The sequence below is a fragment of the Nesoenas mayeri genome (genome assembly GCF_963082525.1).
Source record: "Nesoenas mayeri genome assembly, chromosome: 5".
Classification (NCBI taxonomy): Eukaryota; Metazoa; Chordata; class Aves; order Columbiformes; family Columbidae; genus Nesoenas; species Nesoenas mayeri.
In genome coordinates, this window is record NC_137548.1 from 7,396,890 (window position 1) to 7,413,824 (window position 16,935).

At 38.5% G+C, this 16,935-nt stretch overlaps 1 protein-coding gene across 1 annotated transcript in view; it reads right to left on the reverse strand.

Annotated features, from left to right (window-relative positions):
• The window catches only part of KCNH5 (potassium voltage-gated channel subfamily H member 5), a gene marked incomplete at its 3' end in the record, with an annotated part of 156,653 nt that overhangs the window by 93,411 nt on the left and 46,307 nt on the right, over nucleotides 1–16,935 (reverse strand). The window contains exon 7 of the mRNA XM_080344898.1: nucleotides 3,345–3,774. Coding sequence (XP_080201024.1) covers nucleotides 3,345–3,774 — 430 coding nt within the window. The remainder of the gene's footprint in view (nucleotides 1–3,344; nucleotides 3,775–16,935) is intronic.

Sequence of the window (16,935 nt, forward strand, 5' to 3'; positions counted from 1 at the left end):
CTGAGTTTCTTGCTCGATGCTGTGAGCTGACAGAAAATAATGGGAGGTTTACAAGAAAGGTCCTTCCTGAGTGATAAACAATTCCTGGTCCACTCAAAGGATCTGACAGGCCTACGTATCTGTTCTGTTTTGTGCAGAGTGGGGACGAAATGACCTGCATCAACACAAAAGGAGCTGCAGAAAAAGCAGATTTTCAACGCATATTCAGCAACTCAAGGCAGCAAAGGCAGAATAGGTATTTAAACAATAAGCCTTGTAAAAACCTTGCTCCCACGTCATAGGATGCTATTTTTGGCTTTTCAAGTGTCAAGAAGCAACAGAAAAAACATTGCTGAACGGCACTGGACACCAAGAAAGAGCCAGTGAGGTAAAGAGAAATCTGAAGTAGCTCCACAAGATGAGGTTAAGTTATTCAAATCTCTCTTTCCTGCAAGACAGGTGATGTACTTCAATCTATATATCCCACCTGATTCTGTCCTCAGTGAACAACCAAGTGACAAACTGCCAATCAAACTGAAAAGCATCCCCATTCATCTGGGTTCCCCCCGCCACCACCTTGCACTGAGCAATGCTTTATCAGCAGCTACAGAATCTTAATTCAGCTATTTTTAACAAGTACACCATTTTGCAATCCTGCCCACCAGAAGGATTTGCAAATCTCTCCAAATACTCCTCCCAGGTCCCGATAAGTTTCTCAGTGTGAATAGGAAACTTCAGGCTGCAGAACAAGCCACTTCTAGCTGACAACGCAGTGAATATTTTCTTTCATATCTGAAGTTTGCATGAGTAGGCAGCTGGGACTGTGATGAATTACTATCTCTGATTCCAGTGCGAAGTTTAAGACATTTATTTGGCAGAGTCTGTTAGACAAGACGCTGCCAATATCAACTATGGTATTAGGAAACTTCTTCAGGAAATTACCAAAGGTGTTTCACAGTCTCTCTCTGCTTATAACCAGAGTCAGTTCAGGGACGAGAGTTTTTTATTGATTGAACTGTAATTGAATTTTGCTGAATGTTTATCTCAAAACACCGTTTCAAAAGAAAAACTGTAACACCTTGTTTTGAAAACAACTCAAATGAATATTTCTCAGTTCCTAGTTACACCTTTTCTTGGGGCCGAATCCTTTTTATCAAGCTCACCGGTCACTTTGCCTGAGAAATTGCATTCTCCATCAGCTATTTGTTGTGCCTTCCTGTCCCATTTTGGGGTTCAGACTGTCACGTTTTCAGTAGCTGGCACTGCAAAGTGTCTTCATAAAAACCTGCAGTTCTGATCTCTTGGCATAAACATTGCAAATACAAAGCCCGTGACTTGGAAGCTGGCATATTTTCTAACCAGTATTCAACCAACCAAGCAACTCCTTTAGATTTCAGAATCACTCATAATACTGTGGTGCATGAATTTAGAATCTTCAAATCTTCATGATACATTTACAGAAGCATTTTTACACTTGCAAACAATGTAAAAAGGTTTCTTCTGCCTGTAGCCTTCCTGCATGCCACAATGTTCTTCACCTCACTCACAAGAGAAGCCACATTTATTTTGATGGCATTATTTTTTATGCAATAAGCAACTTAACTGTCCTTATGCCACCCTTCTTGAATTTCAGATTCTACTTTTGACTTTGCCCAAAAACCTAAGAACTTACTCAAGGTTTTCCAACTACTCAGGTTACAGGTACCACTTATAAATTTGACATATACATGTAATAATTGTGTAGGTAACACCTAGGAAAAGTATTGAAATCACACAGTGTCACATACATAGGTTGTTGTAAATGTCAGCTTTGACACTGCTATGTGTATTCTCCATCTTTAACATGTGTTTCAGAGATTAAAAAGCAAGAGCACAATCCATCCGGAACAAACACAAAGCAGGTTACAAGCTCCATTTCATTTTCAGTTACTGAGGCCATGTTATTACTATTTTTAATATTATTATTATTATTATTATTATTATTATTATTAATTATGTTTTATGGCTTTCAACCCACCCTAAATCATTTACCACAGCTGTTTAGGTCCTTCTGTGGACTCTCCTCAGCATGGCAACAGATGTCCCCACAAAAGACAATATTACAATATTTTAAATGTTCTACATCCACTTTACTTTCCAAATCCCAGTCTTTTGTAAATATCACAAAGCAGTTTCAACAAATGGCTAATCAGCACCTATAGGTTTCCTATGGCCCAACTGCAATTCATGCTGTAGCTTGGGGATTTACTTTTTATGGACTGGGAAATGTTTTGAAACACATCAACCCATCATGTAAAGATGCTGCTCAGCAGAAATTTCATTGCACCACACTGCAAGCAGAGTCCCAAATCTGCAGCCTCTCTTCTTAAAAAGCAGTTAAAAATCCCAAAATAAATGGCTTTAATCTTCTAAAGATGTAGAAAGACGTAGCAAGAAAACTTGCTTTTCATAGTACAGTATTTCTCTGAGATGAGCTCAAAGTGTTAGCCGAGATAATTATCAGAGAGATTATGCAGATCTTATTTTCAAAAAGTTTTGTTTGCTCTCTTATTACATAATTGTTCAGTGTTTGCATGGAGCTCAGAAAATAGAAAGTCTCAGAGAAATACCAATAATTATTTATTTAACAGAAAAATAATTATCTCAAATGATACCAACATTTTCAGCAGACGTTCTGTTAACCTGGAGAGGTGATCACTGATCTAACCTCAGTAGCACATGAAGTGAGAAATTCTCCTTACCATTATTGTTTTTAGACTATTTCAGAGGAGCTGCAAAACAGCAGGTGGCAGAAAAAAAGGTACAATAGAGAGTCTTTTGATTTCCTTCACTTCTAGCTTTGCTGGTGACAAAGGTCACCACATTCAGGAGATAAAATCAGGATTGTTGTAGGTCAAACAAGTGCCATAAAATACAAATCACTTTAAGGAATCACTAAACGTTTCAAGAATTGGCTAAAAACACTTCAGATGTTTCCAAGCCTCTGCAAGTTTATAAGCAAAACTCCGTCAGACTACCTGATTTTGAATATACATTGTAACTTGTAACCAAATTTCCAGCCAAGACGTTTCAAATACAATCAAAGACATGTTTAAGATGTAAAGAGGCCCTCAACTCAATATAGAACAGACAATGGGCACACTTATGTACATAATACATGTAGCCTTGCAATCAATTTAAAAGCTAAAGCAACAACACAATTTCAGCTCTCGTTTTCAGTAATTCCAAATTAATTCCATTATTATTTCCAGATACTTCTGATTTTTTAGGATGTCAAGAAAGCTTAGAGCAAGTGTGCTCTGCAACCTTTACGTTAGCTATACAACTACTTTTGCTTAAACACAATAAAATCAAATTCTACTTACAGCCAACCATCATCATGGCCACCGAAAAAATCTTCTCTCCGTCAGTGGTTGGTGCTATGTTTCCAAATCCTATCGTTGTAAGGCTTGTCATGGTAAAGTAGAGAGAGGATATGTACAAGGAGTCTTTACTGGGTCCTCCTTCCCACTGCCCTGAGCCAGTGGTGTTGTATCGATATGGTGTCCCGATGCTCAGTGCCAACTGGTAGAGCCAGCTGTCTGTCTTGATTGTATTAGTGACCTCATCTATCACTTCGTAGTCCCCGATGCTGTACCATATGCAGGCCAGCCAGTGGGCCACCAGTCCAAAGACACACACCAACAGTACCAGTACAGCAGCACCATATTCCAGGTAATGGTCCAACTTCCTCGCAACTCGACCGAGTCGTAGAAGACGCACCACTTTTAAGGAACTGAAGAGGCTACTGATCCCCTAGAAAAGAATCAAAATAATTATTTCATTTGAAATGCCCTGCTGGTTAGCACAAAACACTGTACAATGATTCCCGCATCTGCTTTAAAACCTTCTATACAATTTTTTCATGCCCAAGATGACAGAATACAAGATCAAGCCCTCCTCCCTGTCCAGTACTTTTGTCTTCATCAAGGTAAATCAAGTTTGGCACTCATTAGACGAATAAATTACTTCATTCAAGCTCAGTCTTTCCAAGGAACAGAAGAGTTCTGTAGAATCCAAATTGGGAAATGGCATGTTTATTATAAAAAGGAGAAATTTGATACTTTGCCAGTTTGAAATAAACAGGAGACTCTGCTTTGACCTCAAGGAGGTCAAACATGGTGAAAGAGCAGTCACAGATAGAGCTACACCATCCAAGTGAAGTCTTCTTGAAGCTTCTTGGAGAACGGTATGCTATTAAATCCAAGTAGATGATTGCTGTTCTGTTCAAAATGCGGGTGCACCTATTTCAGCAACCCTTCGCATTAACAGATGCTCAAGAGGAACATCAGAAAGTAATTGTAATGCGTAACTACAGAGAATTCTACCTACCGTTCCTCTCATCCATCAGAGAGTAGCTGGGTAACTACTTCTAGTCCAACAGGCTCCACCTCATATTAGACCACCACAGCTAATACAACTCTGGACATTTTGTTTTTATAAGAAGTCTCACTGACCCAACATGGGACTAACAACTGTGGGCACATCACCTTTCTGAGTGAGGGTAAGACAGACCACAAGGCACTGGCAAGATCACATGCCTTTGCATATAGGGTTAATTTCCTTCCTGATCAACAGACCTTGCAAATTTTTTTCCTAAAGCAAATATCTGTGTGGTGTTTTTTTCAGGCAAGATAAATGAAGAACAAATAAATTGAAATACAAATATTTAGGGAATAGAACAGAGGCCATCAAAAAGTTAATAGAAACATCTGAGAGGTAACAAGAAATGTGTATGCCCTCCTCAATGCACAAATGGTTTGCAATGTATTTTAATAGAGTTTATAGATGCAGAAAGATAAGAAAAATATGTTCCTGATCTATTGCAATCCCACGATATATCTAACTTGTGCATTAAATTAATTAGTGGCTTAAAATAGAAGGTTTGTAAAGGAAGGTTTCTAATATAAAACACTCAGAAGCTGAAGACATTTAATTTAAAGTAGAAATTAAGACATAGAAAGCAATGAAGCAAACATTCCTACTTACTGTGCCAAGATTAAATTGCCCTTTTCTATGGATCATTATCAAATCAGACTAGTCAAAACACTGGCTAATTATATTATCAAACAGTAAAAGACTGGAGTTTCTGGAGTTTTCCATACCAGAAAAAAACATTAATCTCTTTTGCACCTCTGTTTCTTTTCACAACTAATGTTTGAAGGGTAACATACGTCTGATATTTCTAGATGTAATCTGTTCAACAAAGTTCTTGTATGCCTTTCAAATCCTGTTGGAATTTATTTCAGATCTCCAAATCCTTAATAAATTGAAGTTCTGTATTTGCATTCAAACTCTCATGATGACCAATACCATGTAGGGAAGTGGAATTTTCCCGTTTTGATTTCTGTATTTTGCATTTACACAAGAGTTTATCATTCTTATTTCCATCTAAATGTATATCTACTTATTTGCCTTGGGATACATGCTTGTGAGGCACCGTGAACAGCCACCTCCTTCAATAAACTGGGAAGTCCCTTAAAATATTCATCACACAATGGACTGGGGCCAATGGACTACTGAATGAGGGTCACACCCCACAGAAACAATGTCTACAAAACAAAACAGAACATCAGAGTAGTTTAATAGTGTATTTCATAAAATTAATCTGCAGTGTGTTTCAGTGAATTAACCCTGATTCTGAAAGTTTACAACTTGCTGTGAAATCAGAAGGAGAAAACAGCAGGGTGTTTTTTTGTAGAATCCGTGCCCTATTGGCCAAGGAGATATTCATTATTTCCATTTTACCTAAAGAGTCACTGTTCATTACCCAGATTAAGGCTAAGAGAAGGGGTCAGAGACCTGGAAGCTAAACTGGGGAGTCCTCTTTTTGCACCCAGTAGTTTAAGCTCATCCCAGCGGCAAGGTTTACACTGCACTTTCTAGTGCACAAACCCAAACCAAGATTCAGCTCTTGATCAGGAGAGTTTACAGCCTGACACTGCATCCTCTACCCATATTACATCTTCTCTAAGTTATGTGTACAGTTGAGCAGTTGAAAAACTCGTATAAAAATACAGTACTTATTTCAAAGTCTGGAAGAAAGTTTGTGCTGTGATTATTTTTTTTCCTAAGCACAGATAACAATCATATCTCTACCGCATAAAACAAAGAGAAATGTTTCATTTTAGCTGACATTGAAATGTATTCTTTCTAATTAATTCATTTAAGTAAGTTCAACTGCAACTCTTAAAGCCAATTCAGACGGACTCACTACTTTATGGCCAAAAAATCAGAGATATATGTATTGAGTACTCACATTCCATGTCTAATCTTGCAAAATATAAAGACAATATTGGAAGCTTTAAAAATCTATTCCATAAAACACTACCTAGGAAAGAGCAGCTAAGCACATGCTAAATGAACATGTGATGCATGGCACTGTTTAAGTACTGGGTTGGGTCAAGCTTGTACCATTATATTGAAAAATAGCCTGATGATAAGTGCACAATTGTCAACACACAAAGCTCTGCCTAAGACTCAGCAATGATCTCTTTGATGGAAATTATGTGAAAGACTAACTGCCCTGAATTAAGTTTGGGTTATTAAATTCAGTGTTCTAAACTCAACTGATTGCTGGCTGCCTTTAATTTTTTTTTTTTTTTTTTTTTTTTTAAACTGCATTTATGCTCTAACTGAAGCAACCTCAGCACTCAAGGAACAGAGAGGTGATGAGGAACCTTGCATGGAGCACGTAATCCCATTTGGCAGAAGCATTGTGTAAAAAATGCATGGTTTTGATACTGAGGATTCAGCCTTCAGGGAAGAGCATTCATCACTCTATTGCAGTGATTAGCCAATTGGGTCAATTGTCTGTAATATCTGCTGGTCTATGTTTTCTGACTGAGAATATCTCATTATGTTATGAACCATGCAATCCTGCCCCTTGAGGTTTTGATAAATGTATTTTATTATATCTTAACATGATGAGGACATTCAGCTTGCTCACCTGTAGAAATCTTATAACAGAAAAGCCGTCTACTCCAGAACTGCATTTTATGTGTCGAGTTTGGAACCAAATTCCTATCCGACACACATCGTTGACTTAAGTGTTACAAGTGTGAACCACAGGAGACCTTGCCAGTGACTTCTAAGGCCATTGGATCAGGAGAGGACACAAGTAGCAGCTCTGAACCAGCCCTTTCTTTATCACCATTTATATTTAGCAGACAGCTGAAACCAACACAAAGGATGTAGACAACATAAAATTTATCCAGAAAGACATTTCTGAGAAATGGATATTCAACTTTGGAATTAAATTAGGCATTCATGATTAAAGAAAGCCCAAGATTGTTGACATAAGCACCTTGCAAAGTCTGTGTTCTCAAATTCTCTTAGCATACTAAGAAAGGAAATTGAGTTTGACAGCAGAGGCACAAGCGATGACAGCCCTCGGTTTGAAATGCAGAGAGACCACTCCTTCCTATTAAAATTACCTGTATCTTGCCATTTCAGATCCTAGATGTTACCACATTGTCAAACTTCAGTCTTTCAGGATGAAAGAGGTTTCTAAGCTGTGTGTTTCCATCTGGCTAAATGTTTCTGACCACAAGGCTGAGAAAGACATTTCCTGCAATTGCGATACATGGCATGGGAGCAAGAACGGGGATCTGAATTCTCTTGAGCTTGACTAATCCCTGATAAACCAGGCAATAGGAAGGATGAAGCTGTCAAAGTCATGGTGCTATACAGGGGTTGAGAGCCAAACATGCAAAAGGATAAAGGGAACATTGTCACCAACGGAAAATTAAGGTTAACAAGTGCAGGAAATAATTCAAGTTCATATGAGTGCCAGACGTGTCCTCCTGAACCAGGGAAGAGAGAGCGGAGTTGTTCTGTACTAAAGGAGCAACAGAATAATAGAGCTGCATCTTTGTAAAAGATGGAAAAGATTTAATCGTCTGATTGCTTGCTAATCTAATAAGTATTCTTTTTTTTAAGTAGGAAATTATTGCATAAAAGTTTAAGAAAGTAAAATGAAAACAAAAGCAGCCATTAGTTTCTAAAATGTAAATATAATAAAATCTGCTTAAACCTGAAAATTAAATCCCAGTATGCTGAAACAGTACATTTGTGCATATTTTTTTTTCTATTAGGGAACAATGCGTTTTTAACTCTAGGCACTTTTTTATTAGATTTCACTCCATGATTTGTTATTTAGTTGTTGTTCACTGTGGGCACATACGCAACCGCAACAAAAAAAAGAAACATGCATTTTAAATGTGTTCTAAAACTGAAACCCTCCCAGGTCTGGAAATGGGGATCAGTACTGCATCATTTAACAGAAAAGATCAGAGGCAAAAAAAAAACAAAACAGAAGACTTTTTCATTATGCCTTCATGTCCAGCACATTGTGGTTTTGAAGAATTTATGGAGTGGCCAAGAACCAGAGGTGGGAACCTTTCTATGAAATGTTGTAGGGCATGTTGCCACTGCAGTCAAAGATGTGACTGCAGTATATACAGACCCTCTTAAGCTTAATTTAAGCTAATACGCTTAGAGTTGCTAGATGCAAGCAATTACAGCAACCTGCATTCAGCAAGTCTAGTCATTAATGTGATCAAACGCGCTGAGGAGTCTGCAGCCCAGGCTGAACTCTTTATCTCCATGCTAGAGCAAAATGGTTTCACGTAAGCTGAGCTCAAGCACACCTGCAGAAGCCACAGCCACACCACAACTGAGCACTATCCATACTCCTGGGGTGGGAATTCACCTCACGTAATGCTGCGACCTCACGGCCAACCATCCAGTCTGTGTGAATTGTCCGGCTTTCCTCCCCGGTGAGTGAAGAGAGAGGCATGTCAGAAGAGTGATTCACCCAATCCATCTCAGACAGCCGGGGATGGGATGAATCAGCTCCTGGAGCTGTCTCTCTCCTCTCCCGCTGAATACAAAGAAGCTGAAGCCTATCACTGACATAGCTTACGGGAGGAGAAATTAAACCCATCCTTAGAAATCCGGATAGCCCAGACCTGGGCAGCATCCAAATCTGTATTATGTTATTACAGAGATGGATATTACGGAGCATTGCCTCAGAATGTAAGACTTATCTTTCTCGATACAAGCTTGAAGAATAAATGTCATTAATAAGAGTAGGCTGAGATTTTCTGCAGATGCAATAGCATGCTTGTTTTTTCATTGAATAGCCAATTACTCCATGGAAAGTGATGCTACACCACATTTAATTCTGATAAGATTTTGCAGTAGTCCCCATTGGCTTGAAGAAAGAATTGAATCTTTTCATAAAAATACGAACAATCAAAGTAAACTGGACTAGGGTTCTTGATTTCAAAAGGGCAAAAGCTGGTAAATTATAAATAGCAGTATATTGGACTACAGATAATAGTAAGTGAAGACAACTGGAGTATGCAAGATAATAGGAGAGTCAAACACCTGGCAGCAGAGGACACCTGGAATGTCCTTACATCGAAAGGTACAAAATATCCATAGGTTGTATCTCAAAGAAGGGGAAAAACTTGTAAAGCTGGACATCAGTTATAGCTGCATAAACAATCATCCAAAGGAAGAAAACAGAAACAGAGAACTGACAATATGTAAGAAATAAAAAATTGATCTACTGAAAGCTACACCTTAGAGACTAAAAAGAACGGAGATAAAGTGAGAACTGCCAAATGTTAGGTTGAACTTTTCCTTGTAAAGAATATTAAAACAAATCCCAAAAGATCCTTCAGATTCATAAAGGAAAGAAAGAACAACAAAAGTGATCAAGCTGCAATGAAGTAAATTTCATCCAGGCTTGGGCTAAAAATTAAACTAATTCTTAGCTTTAGTTTTCAAGGATGATGTTGACGTTTTCCAAAAAAGCTAATGCATCAGGATGGAAATAAACAGATACATGACCTGAACAAATGTTGAGGGAAAGAATAATTAGAAACATTGAGATAAATCAAGATGCAATCAGTGCAGCAATAGGTTTGCTAAGCTTAGGTTTGCTGAGATCTAGCCAAGTTTTTCTGATAGCTTTCTCTGATAACACACTGTCAGTGCAAAGAATAACTGGGTGGGAATGAAGGAAAATGTGATAAAGCTTAACAATACAGAGTCTCAAGGCTTCCTTTACAGGGCAAATTAATGAAAATTTCTACTACTACAAAGTTCTTTAACTGCAAATGACTGAGCAAAATAAATATTTGGGTATATGGGTTAATCGACTCATAGCAACCAGTGGGGTGCATTCACAGAAAAGGTTAATCCAGTTCCAGGACACATCAGTTAAGTGTTTCTACCATCAAGAGGAAAAGCCAAACCCCACTTACAAGGCAAAGATGAATTCTCCATCTGGACTAACATGCACAGCTCTGCCCTAAAGAGATATATTCAAACTTAACTCCATACAGAGAGAGGCAGCTGAAAAGGCTTGGAAAACTTTCACAAAATTTCAGAAAAGAAGTTTCTAGATAAAATGAGTTTTCTTAGATTAAGGAAAGGAAAATAGGCATGTTTGTGCAGGGGAAGGGGGGTGACTGATCTTTCTAAGCACATTGAAGAGATAAACATGAGGGAAGGAAAAGAAATATTTAACCAAGAGGTTGGCACAGGAACAAATGCACAGACTGCAAATTAAAACAGATTTGCAGACACCATGAGTGAAGGTAGATTTTGGCCAGCTTATGGGAAAGGTGATATGATAAACCTGTGCCCCAAAGACAATGATTTGGTGACTCAAAAGATTTCCATGAGTATTACTTCCATTATTTTTTTCTGCTTTTGTTTTTATCCTTTGAATAGTTGAAGTGAGGCAAATACAGTCAGAAGGGCAGGATGCTCAGCCTAACTATACCGTGGAGGGCTCTGCATCTGAGTTGGTCACACTACCATGTCATTACAGTGGTGAGAAATAAGCATTTTAGGACAAGGTGACTTCTCGGACCTACTTTGGAGATGCATCTTGGAACATAAGAACTCCCTGAACACGCCTGTGGAGTAGGCCTGGTCCTGTGTTTCATCAGATGAATTTCATGCTTAGCACATTTTGAAATACAGCCCAATACTTCATTTAAAGAAGTATGAGCAAAACTTTCATTAACGTTTCCTCACCAGAAGTAATTACATACACACAAAAAATATCCCCCAAACTCATCACTTAGCTGATTCTGTAAATTTGAGGCATAGCTTAGCATTTGGTAAAGAAGCAGCGATAAAGGAACCATTTTTGTAAACCGTGGGCAATCTTCACGTGCAGTTGTTACATGATAGTAGACAATGTAAAAACCCTAAATGAACAAACAAAAACCCCAAACAAACAAAACACCACAAACAAAACACCAAAAAGCCACAACCAACCAACCAACCAAAAAAACCCAAAACATACACACACATGGAAGTAGCTACAGATTTTAGGAACAACTGAAATAGTGAATCTTGCCAACAGAAGCAGGTGAGCTTGCAGGCACATCTCCAGAGCTATTATTCTGCTTCGCCCAGGAGGAGTATCCAGGAAGACATATAGGCTGCTTGAAAATTAACCAGCAAATCATTCCCAAAAGAAATTTTGAGCTTAGCTACTTAAATGGAGCTTAGGTCTAAAATCCCTGGTGAGCTCCTTAATGCTTCTTTACCAGAGTTAATGTTAAAGTAAATCTTCCAACATATCTCAGAACCCCCTTTTGCTTTACGTAAACAACGCAATAAAGTTGCATAGTTACAGATTAAAATGATGGAGTGAAAAAGAAAAGGCAACTTTTCTGATTTATTACCATTTTAAGAACTGAATTTAGGGTTGCATTCTATTATGTAAGTCCACGCGGGAGTAAGGGGCTTTGTGTCTGCACAAGCTATCTAGATTCTAGGTCCAGATACAAGCAGAGCCCATTTAATACTTGACCCTGTACCACTGATAGCAATGGGAGCAGTGACAGCAGTGAGCACAAAATTGAGTCCTTATAGCAAAATGAAAGTAAGTAAATTTTCTCATGCAGTGTCTGAAAGCACCTCTAAATTTATTGCTTGAGCTTTATCTTTTTTTTCCAGGAGGATGGAGGAGCCTTTTAATTTTTCTTTTTTCCCCTAAAACAAATGTCAATAAGCTATAACATTATAAATAAACTTCTAGTGAATTGTTTATGGCACAACTCTACAATGCAACACATTTCAAACAGTGAATAACTGACATTATAAAAATAAGGCCGATTTCAAAATATTTCTTCTAGATTCAAGTTAAGAGGGATGTGGCATCTTGCACTATTTATTTGCTAGTGCTTTGCAGTGCCCAACCAGGGAAAAAGAGGATGATATAAAAAAACGGATAATTTCCTTTTACTTAAGGAAAATGGATAGAGGATGAAATGTGAGGGAGAAGAAGGTATGTCCCCTTGGTCAGGACAGCACCTGAGCAGGACACTGAACTTAGCTGATAGTTCAATGCCAGCAGCAAGCCACAAATTTCCTATGCCCATATAGGAATAAAAAGAGAACAAATATCTGGACAGAGTAACCTGAGCTGCAATGTTTCTGCAAGTACTTCTGCAACTACACATACTGCTGACACCAAGGGGCCTAAGTAACACCAACCCAGTCTTTAATAAAACAAAGACTGATATCAAGTTACAAGGTGGCTGTGATAAAACTTCACTAATTCTGATAATAGCCATGCAGTTAGTTTCAGCAAGGCTTGGCTCCATTCAGTGCAGAGCAATTGCCCATCCCTAAGCCTGCAGCTCTTTTCCTCCTATTGACGGCTGTGTACAGCAATCCCAGTAATGTGGATGTGCGCTACTCCTTTCAGCATTATTTTAGTGAGTAGCTGAGCAGCTTATTTCATTTGCCTCATCTCCTTTGTAAGCCTTTCCTTCCTTTGTGAGCAGAGGGATCACGCAGGACTCGAAGCTTCCCTTGAAAGTGGCTTGTACCCAACATCTGTTTCACAGTAACATATACAACATATTAAATAAAAAAAAAAAAAGAAAAAAAAAGGAGAAAAGACCACTGAAACATAGAATTAAAGTTCAGTGTGCCGTAATCCGCATCAGAGTGGTGCAGCGCTGGGCTACCAGGTCACATCCATCTAATGAGACAACCCTGCCTGCCCTCCCACCACCCCCTGCATCGCCTCTGGGTCAGGCACTGCCCTTCACAAATTGACCCTCATGTCAAGATGACACTCATGTTTCTCCACAGCGGAACCTGTAGAAATATCCCAAACCTTGCACAGCATTAAAAAAGCTGATAATTAAACGGTGGCAGAATTTGAATAAAATCTTAGCTTGAATAAAAGTTAAAGAGATGTGGTGCAATTCTGCAACCATGTTCAACCAGGGTGATGGGGTGAATATTCTCGACTATTTATACAATATGGCTAAGGTGGATACATTTATATTTGGACACCGTAACCAAGCCATTGTATTATTATACTGCAGTTTTCTGCACACCACAGCAGGATGACAGTATTCTTCATATTTAATTGCCTTCTGACTGCATAACAAAGGGAAAAATGCCAGGTCCCAGGCTTAGTGCGCCTGTCATTATTTTGCTAGGAGTTTTCATCATAGTTTAACACTTGGCTGCAGCAGGGATTTAGTTCTGGGAATTATTTTCTCCATGTCAGCCACCTAGATTTAAGAAAGGTAGCTAGCAATGGACTTTCTTTCAGAGCCAAAGTCACATTCTTGAAATACACTGATTTATCTTCACCTTGCTTATGCTACTCAGACTGGGATCCATAAACCCTTCTTCAAACATCTTTTGAAAAGGGAATGTTTGCAGCAAAGCACTGCAGATGTGAATATGGCTAAACTAGTTGTATCAGGTTTTATTTGCTTTCAATTTACAGACATTACTATTTTAGTCGCTATTCATTGCAGTGATGCAAAGGAGTCTCTGCCACCACTGAAACAGATCGATAACAGTAATTAAAAGTAGATTACACTTACAAGGATTCCATGCCTTACTATGTCCTGCACAGATCACTAAATTTTAAAGGCCATTGGGTCATGCAGTCCTACATTATGAAACAACAGACAAAGAAATTCAGTTTAGCTCATTTATATTTGTCTGCTTTCATTTCCAACCAGTATCTCATGAAAACTAATTTATGCAGAAAGGATGATATTTCATACAACTGATTTGAAAACCATCTATTTGGCTATCTCTATGTGCCATCCTGACATCTGGCCCTATTCTTCACAATATGTACTGTATCAGTTTAGGGCTGTGTCTCTGGCAGAGATGAGATCAAGCTTCTAGGTTTTGTTCCACTACAAACTCAGAAATTCAGGAATCTCAGTAAAAATTCACAGAAAATAATAATTTAAAAATAAAAAGAGGCATCAATATTTTTCCAAATACCAAAGGGGTCTTTTTGAGTTGTATTGAACACTAAATTTGTGGAAGTATTTTCCATTTGGCCAAAGGCTTGTCCATCCACCCAGTCTTGGGAATATTTATTCTACATATTAATTTAGAGAGGCTCAGCAGCACTTTATCAGCTCCCAGCTGCACAGCTCCACGTGGGGGCAAGAGCCAAACACCTGCACAACATCTTGGTTTCCCTGGGATGTAAATCCATGAGTTTGGTCCCAAAGGGAGCTGTAGCATGTTTTGACCATACCTGAACCAGCAATGGGATCTGTGTCCTCAGGCACACTGTAAACCCATCTGCTGACAATACACAGCACAGTGTGACTGAAAATTTTTAGTTCTATGGAATTAATGGCTACTTATGCTATAAATAACCTTTTAGTAGCCCAGACTGACAGTAGTTGCATATTTATCTTTCTTTGGTAGGCAGAACACATATAAAGGCTAAGAAGCCCCAAGGCAACGTAATTCTCCAGCTTCAAAAGCAGGGAATCATGATTTCAAAAACATAAGTGGCAGTACATACAGCAATGGAAAGAGTTGTCAATTACAGCTAAGTACTCGGCAAAACTATTAGAACGATTTCTTCCAGTTCCTACATACTTTAGAGCATAATAACAACAGGAACCTCCCGTGACCAAAATCTTTTAATCTTTTGATCCAAACACCATATCCCCCACTACTCCAGTTTTTTTTCTTTTTTCTCTTTTTTTTTACATTATTTTTTAATTTAAAAGAAGAGACAGACAGACAGACATGAACTTCTGGACTAAATCTGAAATTTCAGAGAACTCTCTTACTTTAAAAAAAAAAAAAATCAGCCTAGTTTCAGGTAGTCTGAGCACACACCCTCTGTTCTGGTTCGTACCTTAAAAACTGGCTGATTTCTCAGTATTTTACAGTGTCCTTTCCACACTTCTATTTTTGAAAGGTTTTCTGTATGGCTTCGGTTTAGCCAGAAGGTATTTCAGAGCAAGTAATATTTCCCAATTAGAAAAGACACCTGAATTTTCCTGAATTCTAGGACTATCATCCTTCCAATTTTCTTAAAGTATGTATCCCACTAAGGATTCCACTTTACTCTCTCTCAGCTCATTTTTCTCCAGCCTATTTTACCTTGTTTTCCTACTCTATCAATACCATTTAGCCACTTAATTCCTCATCCATCACATCAATTTAGATCACTCTATGCTGTGCAAGGTACCTCTCTGTCTCATTATCTTACTTTTCTCCCCTTCATTGTCACACACCGAAATCCCCCTGAGCAGACGGTAATAGCCCGGCTCTGTAACTCCTTGTGTGGAAACCCACACCTCTAATTCTGCCTCAAATCATCTTAATTCCCCCCAGTTCACAATTTATGTGGCATAATCCTTTTCATCACATCCTTCTACGGAGGCTCTATCTCTGCTTAATAACAAAATAACTTTGATTTGCAGCCATGTTTGGCTCAGGTGGGAATTTCACAAGACTCCAGCCTTGGCCTAATGTTGGCTGTGATGGAAATGACACTTGACTCTGTCCAAGACTGACTGCATTTGAAGAACTCCGACCCTCACTAAGAAAAAACACATTCCCTTTTTTCAAACAGTTTTGTTTTTTTTTTTAATCTTTCTATTTATCTCCTTAATTCTGACATTATAAAATAGCACTCAAGTGCATAAAGTGTCTTATACAATGACTAAGCAGACTTTGCATGAGAACATTCAAGCACCTATATCACATATGTAGTATATATACATCTACAATGGAAAGACACAAACCTAAACTTCCTTGGCTGTGTCTTTCTTTACATGTGAGAGACCTGCCCACAACTGCCTGCAATCATGTCCTACCCCCCCCCACCTCGTCCCTTAACAACTAACAAAAGCACATTTGATGCTTTATGTGGAAAAAGGAGGGATGGAGGTGGGACACACAATGGAAATTTGGAAAGTCACTTTTCAATGAGCTGGCTTTTAGGGCTATTCACCTTGATTTTGGTCCATCCTTCACTGTAGTACCAAGAACTCAAACAGCACCAGGATCTGCCCCCAAGGTCTTTACCACTAAGCTCTGACTTTCTGTTAACTTCTTCTGAAATGCCACAATCACCAACTTAAATGCTGAAGATCCAGGGCCAAGATAAAGGGCTAAAACCTACCAGAATCAAGAGCTAAAAGAACTCCTCTCTCTCCTACTTGCCTTAGGTAGGAAACACTTCAACTTCTAATGAGAACATTCTCCTTTTAAACAACCAGAATATTTCATCCAAATTAAGCTTATAGATCTACTTATCCTTCACCAATAAAGAATGATCGAGCACATTGCTGCTTGTGGGCCAAGAAGATAAATCCCAGGAAAAAATTACCAGTTATGTTAAAATGTTAAAAGCCAAATGAAGATAAAGAGCATTCATAACTACAACCACCCAGAACACACCAACCCGCTCAAAAGAATTCAATGTCACAAATGAAGACGTATCACGAAACAAAAAAATCTCCCCTGGAAGACAGAGAAAAGGGAAAATGTAGACCCAAGATTGACTGCTTACATACCTGTTCTCAAAATCACTTCAATTCTTTTCAGGCACTAGGGAAAACTGGAGCTAGAGGGCTTTGA